At 39.9% G+C, this 13107-nt stretch overlaps 1 protein-coding gene across 1 annotated transcript; it reads right to left on the bottom strand.

Annotated features, from left to right (window-relative positions):
• Positions 1 to 8130: 8130 nt before the first annotated feature.
• LOC132517984 (transcription initiation factor TFIID subunit 11-like) lies at positions 8131 to 9101 on the bottom strand. Its single transcript, XM_060145998.1, has 2 exons — positions 8965 to 9101; positions 8131 to 8805 (listed from the first exon to the last, which is right to left on the bottom strand). The coding sequence occupies exon 2, from the start codon at positions 8752 to 8754 to the stop codon at positions 8131 to 8133; it is 624 nt and encodes a 207-aa protein (XP_060001981.1). The 5' UTR covers positions 8755 to 8805; positions 8965 to 9101.
• Positions 9102 to 13107: the final 4006 nt, after the last annotated feature.

Here is a 13107-nt window from a genome sequence, read left to right as displayed (position 1 = left end):
GTGTCAAATAAACCACCACCACTCTGAAGGCAAAAATGAGGATAAAGTCATAAGAAATATAAACAGGAATTTCACATGGTGAAGGTGTTCTCCAAAATGGTGATATTTCAGGTAAACAGTGAGAACTAAGTTTACTCTTTTTTAAAATAATTCATTTCATTTTTTAAAATTACAAAATCAATATATGCTCACTAAGGAAAAAACTCAGAAAATAAAATTTAGCAAAAAATAAATAAATGCAAATACCTGTAAAATCCTCAAAGGGAAAGTAAAAATGATCTTGCTAAATCTTTCACAGTCATACTTTACCTGTGAGAGGGCATTATATCATGAGAGATGCCATGCTGGAGTGCAATTTAAACAGAAAAATGCAGTCCTTATTAGAATTCATTGCTTTTCCACAAAGTACCAAAGCAAAACAAACACAGGAACACAAATAAAACAATACAGGTAATACGGGACCACTGTGCCCTGTTATTTATGATAGCAGAAATTTGTCTTTGTTATGAGAAAAGCAATTATAGGCAATGAAGGAAGTGATTGGAGCATGCACCTGCTTTAATTCATTCAAAAACTGTGTTTTAAGTACATACAAAGTACTGGGGCTATAGCAGTGACCAAGACATAAAATCTCTGCTCTTGGGAAATCTTACAAGCTAATAGGTGAGACAAGAATGTGGATTTACTCTGAAAATAAGAAAGCAAAGCACCAGGGCATCTTATTTGCCAGGGTCTTTCCAAGAGATCTTGTATTTAATTTGTACTCAAAATTCTGAGTTATTTTCTTTAAAAGGATGACTAAAATTGTGTAAGCTTCAGATTTGCCCCTGGATTAGATAGATACTTACTTGCTCAGTATACAAGATCATTTCAAGTACTGACAACTGCTACGCAGGAAGTAGAAGAAGCTGATTTGATACAGAGTGACAGGGCTAGTTTAAAATGCGAGATCAGGAAGAACTCATGAGCTGAACGTAAATGAAAATGCCTTAGAGGGATTTGGAAGAGAAAGGGCTGAAAATTTTTAAGCTTTTACATTGAGTTTATTTACATACTTAGCATGTGTTAGATAAGAATTTATTCTTGCAGTAGAACGATGTTAAATTTAGAGAGATTAATTCTAAATTTGCGGAAGTTAAGCCCTGCTCATGTTTTGTTTTTCACAGGTATGTTCAGTAGAACTCACAAAAAAAGATCTCTTTTATGATTTCCAGAGTTTACAACAAATATATTGCTGTTTGTTCTAGTTATTTTTCTTCTAATATCTCATGACTCTTCTCCTAGAAATATTTGAACATTTAAAAATCAATACAAATATATATTATCTAATATTTATAGGTATACTGTAATTTATAAATACATAGAAACTATCTTAAAAAACCTAGTGAACTAAATTATTCCGAGTTAAAACACGATGTGCATGTGTATCTAGTTCTGACTGTAATTGTTTTCATTATTATTCATCTACATGGGAAAAATAAACCAAAGATGTTTTACTGAAAGTAAAGTGTAGAATTAATGTCCATATAATCTTTAAATGACTTTTATGTTCTACTGTAAATAGGATAATTAGGAAGTAAGAAATGCTTAGGTTCTAAACACCATATTTTAGGTCTAATAGCGATGTAAAAATATTAACTGTGATAGTTTATATTCATACTGACCAAATAGCTTTTTTTATATCTTTTCATATTAAGAATTAGAGACACCTTGCTATAAGTTCTCAAAGTTAGTGGTCTTTTTTTAAAATTTTCATTATAATGCATTTGTCCTGTGTGAAATGTTTCCATTGTTACAAGCTATACTTCTGAGTTCTGAGTCCACAAGTATACATTAATAAAGATATTTCTTAACTACTGTTAATTTCCAAATCAATACATTTCAGGCCAAGATCTATTTGGAAAATACCTATGTCACTAGAATCAGTTAATCAAAAATAGCTTTCATGAGACTCACATCCTACTTCATAACTGTGATTTCCTTTGTAATAACAAGAAGAGTATTGATGTTGCAATGATGACTACAGAGGTGAAGAGGAGAAAAAAGATAAAGAAGAACAGAGGGGAAAGATAGAGTCACAGGATAAAAAGGAAAGTAGGAAGGGTTGATAGAAAGATAAAACCCCATAGTAAAGGAGACACTCAGAATTGAGTAGGCATCAACTCATACTTTCTTTGACTTTTCTTCTCTAAATGAGCTGAACTTCTACCCACTGTTTATTAAAGTGGTCAACTCTGCTGCTGGTGCCTCACATTTACCCCTAAGGTCAATGGCAGTCTCGTGTCTTTTTATTGCATTCTGTACTACCCAACATTATTTTCAGTCTCCTCTTGCAAAGCAGTAAGGTCCCCAAACCAGGATTCAACATCTGAACTCCTCCAGATCTTTGAGAATTCCCAAGTCAGGAAATTCTGTCTGACTCCTGATAGCCAGGTCTATGCTTTGGTAAACATGATTCTTCCATTTTTTTCATGAGTACTAGTATTGACATTATATGATGAAATGAATTAAATTCTGAATTCTAAAATCTAATTGAAATAATTACATGTTGGAAAATCTTGATAAATGCAGTATCTCCATAAGATGAATAGTGCAATATTGCAATATCACTCCCATATCATCAGGGGTAGATAATCTTCATATAAGAATAGAGATTCTTTACCATATAAGAATTCTGACTACCACAATATTTTATCATAATTCTAAATATTTTCTGGGTTCTGATATGTCTCAGACAGTGTTAACATTTTTTCTATTGTGGGTTTTGATTTTTTTTTCTCCCAGAAATTGGTTTTATTTGATGGACCCAAGTTTTAATTTTCTCAATAAAGAAAAAAAATCTCCATTTTATATATATATATATATTAGCTGAATGTATCAAGTCTGTTCAAAGTTGAAATGTTGATAACAAGATATTATCGATATAGGGGATCAGAGAAACAAAATTGTATAGTACCAAACAGAAAAAATTAGACATTCAAAGAAAGAAATTCGTTGACTGGAGTTAAGGAGAAGAATTTAGTGATTATGGTATGAGAAGAGAGATACAGAAGAGAATCAACTTAACTGAACAAGTTAGAGTTAAATGAATTTTCTGACCTTAGGAAAAAATCCATTCCCAACAGAGATAATTCTTAGATTAAAAGCTGCTAAAAACATTGACTTGTTTTGTGCCATAAGAATCAGATGTCTGTTGGTCCTCTAGCCTCTTGCTATTCAGGGTGTGGTCTGCTGACCAGGAGCAGCCGCATCACCTGGGAGCTTAATTGGAATAAGGAATCCTGGGCTCCACCCCATACCTACTGAGTCAGAACTGATATTTTAACAAGTCCTCCAAGTGATTTACATGGGCACTAAGACTTGAGAAGCACTGCTTGATCCTACAGTCTCAATGATAAGCAAATGTACATACATTGATAGGTTCTGAATCTATTCTGATAAGTAGTAATTAAGACTTTTCAAAACTGAGATCTGCCATATTGTTGATTTCTGGTAGCTACTGAATAGAAATTATTTTTATAACATAATTTAGAAATATTGTTTAGAGTACATCATTTAATGGACTTGATATTATATAATAAGTAAGCCATGTGAGCTAACAAAAGTTATTTATATGCTGATATGTATATCTAAAACCTAGAGCACAGAAAGACAAAGAATAAGAAAAATAAAACATCTGTTTCAAAAATAAATTCTGGATCTTGATAAGAAACTACTGCTGTCAATAGCAAAGATACTGACAGTTTCAGGTAGAAAGATCCTTCAGACACCCATGAACATATGACAATATAATTATTGTACACACAAATGTCAAAAGATTGGCCTTTTAGTTCCTACAGCAGAGATTAATTACCAAGAACTATTATGATGTATTAGACAGTAGCTGCATCAATTCTAAACCCAGTCCTTCTAGACTCTTTCCTAGATGATTCCATATGTTCTAAATTTCACTGGTACTGTTACCATTTTTTTCTTATTCCTATACAAATAATCTCTTAAAGCTATTAATCCACTCAGGGCTCAAAATGTTAAGAGAAACCCAATAGAAATAAAAATCAATACAGTAAAATGGTGCCTTAGCCATGGAAAACAGTGTAGCAGTTCCTCAAAAAATTGAAAACAGAATTATCATGTGACTCCCAAATTCCACTTCTTGATTTATACTCAAAAGAACTGAAAACAGGGTCTTGAAGCAATATTTATACAGCCATGTTCATAACATTATTACTCCAATAGCCAAAATGTAGAAGCAACCTAAGTCCTTCAACAAATGAATGCATAAACAAAATGTAGCATATATGTACAATAGGATATTATTCAGGCTTAAAAGGAAGAAAATTCTGACACGTTACAATACAGATGAACCTGAAGGACATTATGGTTAGTGAAACAAGCCAGTCACAGAAAGGCAAATACTGTATGATTCCACTTATATGAGGTACTCAGAGTAGTCAAATTCATAGTAAAAGGATAAGGGTGGTTTCAAGGGGCTGGGCAGGGGAGGGGGTAGTGGAGATTTATGGTTTAATGGGTACAGAGCTTCAGGTTTGCAAGATAAAGAAAATTCTGGAGATTGGTTGCACAAAAATGTGAATGTACCTACACTTAAAAATGGTTGAGATGGTAAATTTTATGTTATGTATATTTTACCACAGTTAAGAATTTTGTTTTTAATTTTTTAAAGGGGAAAAATACAAGACAGAAAAACATACATATTCAAACATAATAAACAAACATAAGATGTTTATTTTAGCATTATTCGCAATGGTAAAACACTGGAAATTTTTTTTAAGTTGATTAGGAAGAGAATGGCTGAATGATTTATGACATATTCACACCATAGAATAATATAAAGACATTGACTTAAGGTAAATCATTTGATTTAAAATGATAACTGATTGAGGAAAGTAAGATAAAGAAAATTGTACATATCACATTTTTTAAAGCAAGCTATCAACAAATGTAATAATATAATAATAATTATTCTAGAAACTGACATTATTGTATATTCATTATATAGCAGGTACTTTTCTAAACACATAACATGAAATAATGCACTTAATATTCACAACATTACTGTTAACCTCACTTTAAAGGAAGAAAACTGAATCACTGAGAGGTTAGAAATCTTCTTCAAGGTCACAGAGCAAGTGCCAGTACCAATGTGCAAATCCAAAAAGTTGACCTCTGGAAGCCTATTCTTCAATGTGTGTATGTACGGGTGTGTCTTTGCATGCATGATTCCAGATTAAATATATACAATAATACATAATAGCTTGATGATATGAGGTAGAACACGCTTCATAGTCAAATCAGTATGGAAGAAACAGCATTAAAAAAGTTAAACAGATCATTTGTACCTCAAATCATCCTGTAGCACTTAATATGCTAACGATTATTGTGATCCCCCAAAAGGAACTATAAAGTATGCATCATTTTCCCACCTTCTTTGGCTAAAAGGCACTTTTTAAATGCCGCACCTATTAAACACTGGCCAAAAAGTGATTCCACAAAGCAGAATCTAGGAGCTAATTACCTACAATATAGCTTTGCTTAACCTTCAAAACTGCCAGAAAACCATTCTGGAAAGAGGCAATGGGATGGAGAAATAAAGAGTAGAGAGGTTTTGCTTTTTTTTTTTTTTTTTGGTTCACCATATCATGTTTTTGCATTTGATATTTTGCCTTGCACAATATATTGGTAGCAGAAAATTAAATAGAAACTCAGCTAAATGTTTCACTTATCTTTTTGAAAATATTTTCACTCACATAATAAAGTCAGTTTATTGACCAATAGTGTTATAGTACCTAGTTTTCATGGATGAGCTTCATATTATTTACAAACTAATGTCTAAAGCTATTTCTGTTAATGTCTATTTTTATCTATTTTACTGTGTTAAAAGTTTTGTTATCAATCCTTAATAGCCTACTTCAAAGTAACAAAAAACTCCACCCCCAAATTAATTAAGATCCCTATAACTGCTCTGATCTAATTATTACCACATAGGAAGTAATCAGTATTTAAAAGTTACAGGAGATTGATTCAATGAGTATCTATGTTTAAGGCATTTCCTTAAGGGCCATGGGAATCCTAAAATAAATACCTTATACTTCCTTCAAGGTAGTCATAATCTACTAAAGGAAGCAGAAAATCTACACAGTGACTGAAATATGTTTAAGGAAATAGGAATAAAAAGAAAGAAAAAATATTTTATAACATGGTCAAAGAGATCATTTCTACTAACGAGCTGCCTTTGTTGGAGGTTTGACAAACACGCTGGCAGGAATACAAATGTGTTACGAGATCTTTTTTTAAAAAATAAAAGTATAATAGATTTACAATGCTGTGTTAGATTCAGGTGTACAGCAAAGTGAATCAGTTATACATACTTATATATATTTTTTTCAGATTGTGTTCCCTTACAGGTTATTACAAAACGTTGAGTAAACTTCCCTATGCTATACAGTAGGTTCTTGTTGGTTATCTATTTTATCTATAGTAGTGTGTATATGTTAATTCGCCAGAGTGCTTTCTTTGACCGTATTTGCTCTGCTGAAGGCCCTAGCCCCAAATAGAGTCCCATTGGCGGTTTGGGCTTCAAGAGATGAATTTGTCGCGGGGCATGCCCCTCTATCCATTCACAGTGGCTGTCCAGTTTCGCATTCTCAGCAGCAGTGAACGAGGGTTCTTTTCTCAGATCGTCAGTCCTAGCTGATGCTCTACGTCAGGCCAAGCTAATCAAACGCACAGGCCTTGGGAAGAATGAATCAAAGCGGGTTGGTTCAACAGATTTCCTACACCATTATGTAGGAAAACCAGAAAAACTCGACCAAAACTCAGGGCGGAAATAACCCTCCTGGGATTGACAAGTGATTGATCCTAGCAAGGTTGCAGGGTACAATGGGAATGAAGGTACATAAGTCTGCTGCTTTCTGATAGGCCATCAGCAAACAGATGAAGATGCTTTGATGCTTTCTTCCCGATCGCTAAGCCTTTTAAAACTTTGCCTGACCTCGGCCATTAGCTAGGACCTCCCGCCCCAGGTAGGAAACGAGTGATGAGAAGACAGATGCTTGCCTCTTCCCAGGATCTTGCTGGGAGAGCTTCGAGTTCCTTCCTCACCATTTGCAAGAGTGCTGACAAGCTGCAGCTCTTTGCAAGAGGTTCCTGATCAAGCTACAGTCCTCTGCCTTCCTAGTTTGATCAGGAGTGGGTGAGGGTGGGACTTTGTCCGAGGCTTTTGTCTTATCTCTCGGTAGGGTCCTGTGATTTTTCTCCCTTGGCCTGTGCATGGGTCATGGATCCCATCCAAGGGTGTCTGAAGGCTGAGCCCTCCCTGGATACCTAGGATCCGTCTCACTAACTCCAGCCATCTATGCTTCTTCTTACCCATGGCTGGATGTGGTTAGCTGAAAGGTGATTCAGGGTTTTGGCATCTCTGTGTGAGAGATTGTCATGTCTAGTTCTCTGGGAATGCCTTGGGTCACGGGATGAAGCTAAGGCTGGTCTCATGGTATGAGTTAGGAAGAATTCCCTAAGCTCCCACCTCCTGGAAGAGATCGTAGAGGAGCGGTATAATTTCTGCTTTAAGTGTTTGCTAGAATCCATAAGTGAACTCCTCTGGGCCTGGTACTCTGGGATAGGGATGGTTGTTGAGTACAGATTCAATGTCTATGACAGGTAGAGGCCTTTGCAGAGGTCTGTTTCTTCGTGGGTGTGTTGTGGCAGGGGGTGTCTCTCAAGGTATTGGTTCCTTTCTTCTGGCTTATCAGATGGATGGGCGCGGAACCGTTCACAACATCCCTTTCTTACAATTCCATTGCCCACGGGTTCCAGAGTGATGTTCCATGTTTCACGTTTCGTTACTGATACGCGTACACTGGGTCTTCTCTCTTTTCTGATGATTCCTCCAGCTTTCTAGAGGCTTCTGGGTGTTCTTGGTCTTTTCAGAGAAGCAGCTGGAGGTGTGGTGGATCTTCTCTCTCCAATTTTCTTCTGTTTATCCATCCTGGGGAAATCCCCGGTGGCCTGAGATACAGGAGCTGCATGGGTGGGGCAAAGTCTCAGAGTCAGGAGGCTGCTCTGCCAGCGGGACTGGTTCCTCAGCGACAGGCCTTCGCTGGCTCTGGCCTAGAAGAACAGGATCTTCTTGTGCTTGCTGCCGGGGATTTGCCCCTTGGAGCGTAACCTCCGAACAGCCTCCCTCATATGCTTGGGTTGGAGTGGGGGCGTTTCCCCCCACTTCTCACACACGTCCAGGGCCTCCTCAACCACCTGCCCAACGAAGACCTTGGCCACTCCGGACATGGCAATGACCGTGTTCTGGGACACCGTCGAGCCGGCCATGGTCTGGATCAGACGCTTCATGGTGGCCTTGGGGAAGGCTGATCGGCGATACACTTCGTAACGGTCCAGCTGCTCCTGGCTCATAGAAGACACGAGGGTTCTCATCTTCTGAGCCTCCAATTCGTCCACTGCCCGTTTCCCGGGTCTCTTCCCCTTGGTGGCCACTTTCCGTCTCTTGGCTGCAGGAGGACGTGACGAGGAGTCTGCCTCTTCACCTGCCCTTGGACGCGGGCCGTCCTGACGCCTGAGCTCGCCTTCCTCGTCACAGGCTTTCCTCAGTTCCTCAAATCGGTCCCGCGGGATTCGGTCCAGGCAGCTGGGGCTGGGGTCCAAGGGCACCACTCCTCCCTCACCCGACACACCTGTGACCCGACCTTTGCCTGGGAGCGACGCGCTGGCCTCGGCCATCCCAGCGCCGCAAGATGCAGGGGCTCGGGCTGGGCTCGTCTGATCGGCGACCTGCAATGACAAAGACGAGACGAGGGAAGGTCAGCCTTGCTGCTGTATTTATAGGCTCACACACACACATACACATACACACACACACACACACACACACACAGAAACACAGGTTTCCACTGCCTCTGACAATGCAAAGACAGTTGCCCTTGGAGATACCTTTTCTATGCGTGGATAACGAATGCCCGCAAACTCGGCACCTTAAACAAGCCCCACTGACTGGTTGAAAGCCCGTAGGTCAGAAAGCTCTCGCTCTGGGTCCTTTCTTCTGCAAAGTCCGCCGCGGAGAACCTCCCTCCGGCTGCAGTCCCCTCAGGGGCAGGATCCCTAGACAACAGTCAGGTCCCAGCCGCTTTATATAGCACTCTGGGGCTGGGGCCACGCCCACCCGGAAGTCAGGTGATTCCTCAGCCCTCGGGGGGGGGGGGGGGGCTGGGCTCCTCCCACGCACAAGGGAAGGGGCGGGCCGAGGGTTGGCCGCCCAGACTTCCTCCTGCTACAGAGTTTCTGAAGGTTTCACATTTGTTGGCGAAGGACCCTCAGAAGAAGACAGGTCTTGAAAGCTGGCTTTTTGAAAGCCTTCCAGGACCCGCCAGAGAACCCAGTTCAGTAGGCAACAAGTCCTCTCTCGGGTGCACCTCAGAACTCGCTGGCCTGCAGAGGGGAATACAGAAAGCCCGGAGGGTCACTCCTGAGGGGGCCTTTTGTGCCAGGCCATTGTGACCCAGGCCATATTCTCCCCCAGGTCATAGACATGGAAATAGGTAGGTGGGCCTCATGGGAAGTCCCTCTTCCTCTTTAAATACTCTTGTATTTTCAAACATTTTCGGGTTTCCTTGGGGTCAAACCGAATGGACCCGTCCCCTATCCACCCTAGTCCCTACCCCCATCTTCAGGCAGGTCTTCCCCCACCATTGACATCCAGAACCGCAGGGGGAACATTTGTTTTACGGGATGCACCCCCTTTGACACATCCTCCTCCCCCAAGGTCCATAGTTTCCATTAGGCATCACACTGACTGTTGTATATTCCATGGATTTTGACCCCTCCCTTATCATGTCTTGCATCCACCCTTAGAGTATTGCACATAAGGCTTGGCTTTCCTGCCCTCAACCTGCTCTGTGTTCCGCCTAGCCCTCCCTTCCTCCACCCTAATCCCTGTTGACTCGTTTCCATGGTCTCCGTGGCTTAACCCCTCCCACAGTGTCCCTCTCATTGGAATGCTGAGGTCTCTAGCCGTTTCACATTGGTTTCTTTCGCTCCATCAGTAGGACTTTGGAGCTCCACGTCTCTTGTAGGCCTGCTGACTCTTTTCTTTCTAGTGCCGAATACTAGTCCAGTTTCTGAATGGACCACAGTTCACTGACCTTTCTTCCCCACCAATTGGCATTTGTTTGCTGCTGAGTTCCGGCAGTTTGGAAAGCAGATTCCATTAACGTCTCTGTGCAGGTTGCCCTGTGCTCGCACCAATGTTCTCCTCTTTTGGGTAAACCTCAAGGAGCTGGATTGTATAGAGCGTGTGCTATTTTGTAAGAAACTGCCACACTGTTTCCCAAGGTGTCTGCCTTAGTGGGCTAGCGTGTCCCCATCCGAAGACACCACAGCCTGGAGGCTTGCGGTAACACACGTGTATTTATTTTCTCACCCTTCTGGAGATTGGAAATTGCCTGATGGGGTTGCGAGCCGACTCGTTGTTCAGTGATGCCTCTCTCCTGGGCTGCACCTGCCCACCGTCCGGCTGTGTCCTGGCATGACCTTGGCTCTGGCTGTACTATCCCCGGTGCCTCGGTCTCTACTTTGAAAGGCACCAGTGTTGTTGGATCGGGGGCCCTCCAGAAGTGGTTCCTTTGATCTGAATCACCTCTTTGAATTCCTGAGGGAGCGCATCCGCTCTAATACCTATATCTCATACTTCTCGTCATCTGAATGAGAAAATAGGGGTGTTTTTTGCACTGTGATTGTTAATTATATTTGTCAATTTAACTGGTTTAAAGAATGCTCAGACTGCTGGTAAACAACATTTCTGAGTGTGTCTTTAATGGTATTTCTGGAAGATATTTGTTTTTGAATCAGTTGACTGAGTAAGAGATCCACCCTCCTCACTTTTGGTGGGCACCATCCAAACTGTGAAGGCCCCAGGAGAACATGAAGAGGGTGAGCAAATTTACTGTTTCCTTTCTTGAGCTAGGACTTCCAAGTTCTCCTTCCCTCAGGCATCAGAGCTTCTGGGTCTCAGGTCGACTGACTCCAGTAGTTTCATCAGTGGTTCCCTACCCTGTTTTTCAAGCTTTTGGCCTCAGACTGGAGATTACACCTTTGGCTCCCCTAGTTCTCAGTTTGTTTACTTTGATTGAATTATACTGCAGGCTTTCCTGGTTCTCCATCTTGCAGTTGGCATTTCATAATACCATAATCTTTCTTTTTCCCTACAGAGTACTTTGTTCTGACTATCTGCCTCTGGGGCTGTACCTCCTGCATACCTATTCTTCTCCTATTCCAGGTTCTGTAAACTTGCATTCTAGAACAGAGGGTTTAAACTTGAACCCTTATGGCAAGTAATCAAGAAAAGAGACTATTTGTTTAGTCCAAACTTAAAACAGATTCCCCTATTTTATGGAAAAGTATAAGCAAGATTACTTCTCTGTAAAACCTTTAAATACCCCTGGTCTAAAGGATTCTGGAATTATCACTGTCTAGCCATGTTACTCTCAATATCACCTAGATTACATTTAACTTGTATATTTGTTCTTAAAATGACAGTACATAAAAATAGTTGCCTAATAGTAAAGGATCAAATTCCTCTCTCCCTCTCCTTCTCTCTCTCTCTCTCTCTCTCTCTCACACACACACACACACACACACACACACACACACACAAGGAAGACAGAGATTCCTACCATGCACTTATCCCAAATACAGTTAGAAAAATGGAAGTGCGCTGTGCAAAGTTCTATGTTGGAAGACATATTCAAAGAATATGGCCTTGGATTTCACTTAGAAGCTGGCAATATGGATTTACAAACCAGAGAGCTGAACATGTATAACGGAAACTAAACTATCCAAAGACTGCAAAAGTAAAGCAATATATAATATACTAGCAAATCTATCAGTTAACTATCCTTTGCTACATTCTCTCATTATCCTTTGTTACATTGCTGTTCTTAAGATAGGGCTCTCAAACATTACAAATATTCTTTCTTGAATATCTTTACATAAACGTATGCTGTGATTCAGCTTTCTCATATTCTTTATCATTTTTATTTTCTGAATGATTTTTTTTATTTTGACCACCTCTTTAGGTTAATCCTTTAAATATTTTGTTATCATATTTCAAACTCATCTTATAAAAGATATCCTATCTCCTGCATCTACATCCCTAAGCAAACCAGTACACATACACAACACCAAGATGCTGAAGGATGAAAACAAATTCACAAGGCCAGTCAATAGCAAAATAGACACACTTTGGTACAAATAGTTTTACACGCTAATTCAATCGATATTCTGCCTACTGAACCATGCAACTTCAGTAGGACATCCAGTTCTCTGTTACCGATCAGCAATTGCCAAAAGTTTAACTACCAGTGAAAATAGCTTTGTGCTCAACCTATGAATGATATCCATATCAAAGCAAAACTGCTCCCAAGCACCACATTATTGTCCCATCTATTGTTTCCCAAATCCTAGGCCAAATCCTAGGCCAGCCAACAAAATCAGCCTTTCTTGGTGGGCTTAATTACCTTTTTTATCCCAGTCATAGCTCCCCCAGTAAGAATAGCAATCCTGACTAAAGCAAATCACACTGTTACCATTCTGGAAAGAAGGGCTTGAATGTGGGTGATTACTGTGCCGGCATTACTTGCCAGGTGAAAACACGGTGGAGTGTCATGAGATTTCCCAACAAAGACATGTTTGGTCCCCTCGTGACACAAAGGGTTAGATGTGACTCATTAGATATTTATTAAATTTTATCACTGTTCTTCATATCCTCTGCATTCATTGAGCCAACTCTACCTGGAATTTTCTCTGATGAAATGAACTTTTAGCAGCATCAACTTTTCCTCCAAACCATCAGTCTATAATAGAGCTTATTCACTGATATAAGTGAGTTAAAAACTTGTTCCAATGGTATACTTTTACTTTTGATGTTTGCATATATGTCTTATTCTAGTAATTGTTCTAGTCTCATGACAGCAAGCAAAGAAAGCGTATTTTGACAGGAAATTAATTTTAAATCTTTGGAGCTAAAAGGGCCTCAGTTGTAAATTTTATAGAGTAGAAAACTGAGGGCTAGAGAAGTTG

Source organism: Lagenorhynchus albirostris, chromosome 3 (genome assembly GCF_949774975.1).
Source record: "Lagenorhynchus albirostris chromosome 3, mLagAlb1.1, whole genome shotgun sequence".
Classification (NCBI taxonomy): Eukaryota; Metazoa; Chordata; class Mammalia; order Artiodactyla; family Delphinidae; genus Lagenorhynchus; species Lagenorhynchus albirostris.
Note: the sequence above shows the minus strand (reverse complement) of the source record. Positions and strands in the feature narration are given on the sequence as shown.

Coding starts and splice junctions, on each gene's coding strand:
- LOC132517984 (XM_060145998.1), bottom strand. CDS start 8,754: ATGGCCGAGGCCAGCGCGTCGCTCCCAGGCAAAGGTCGGGTCACAGGT.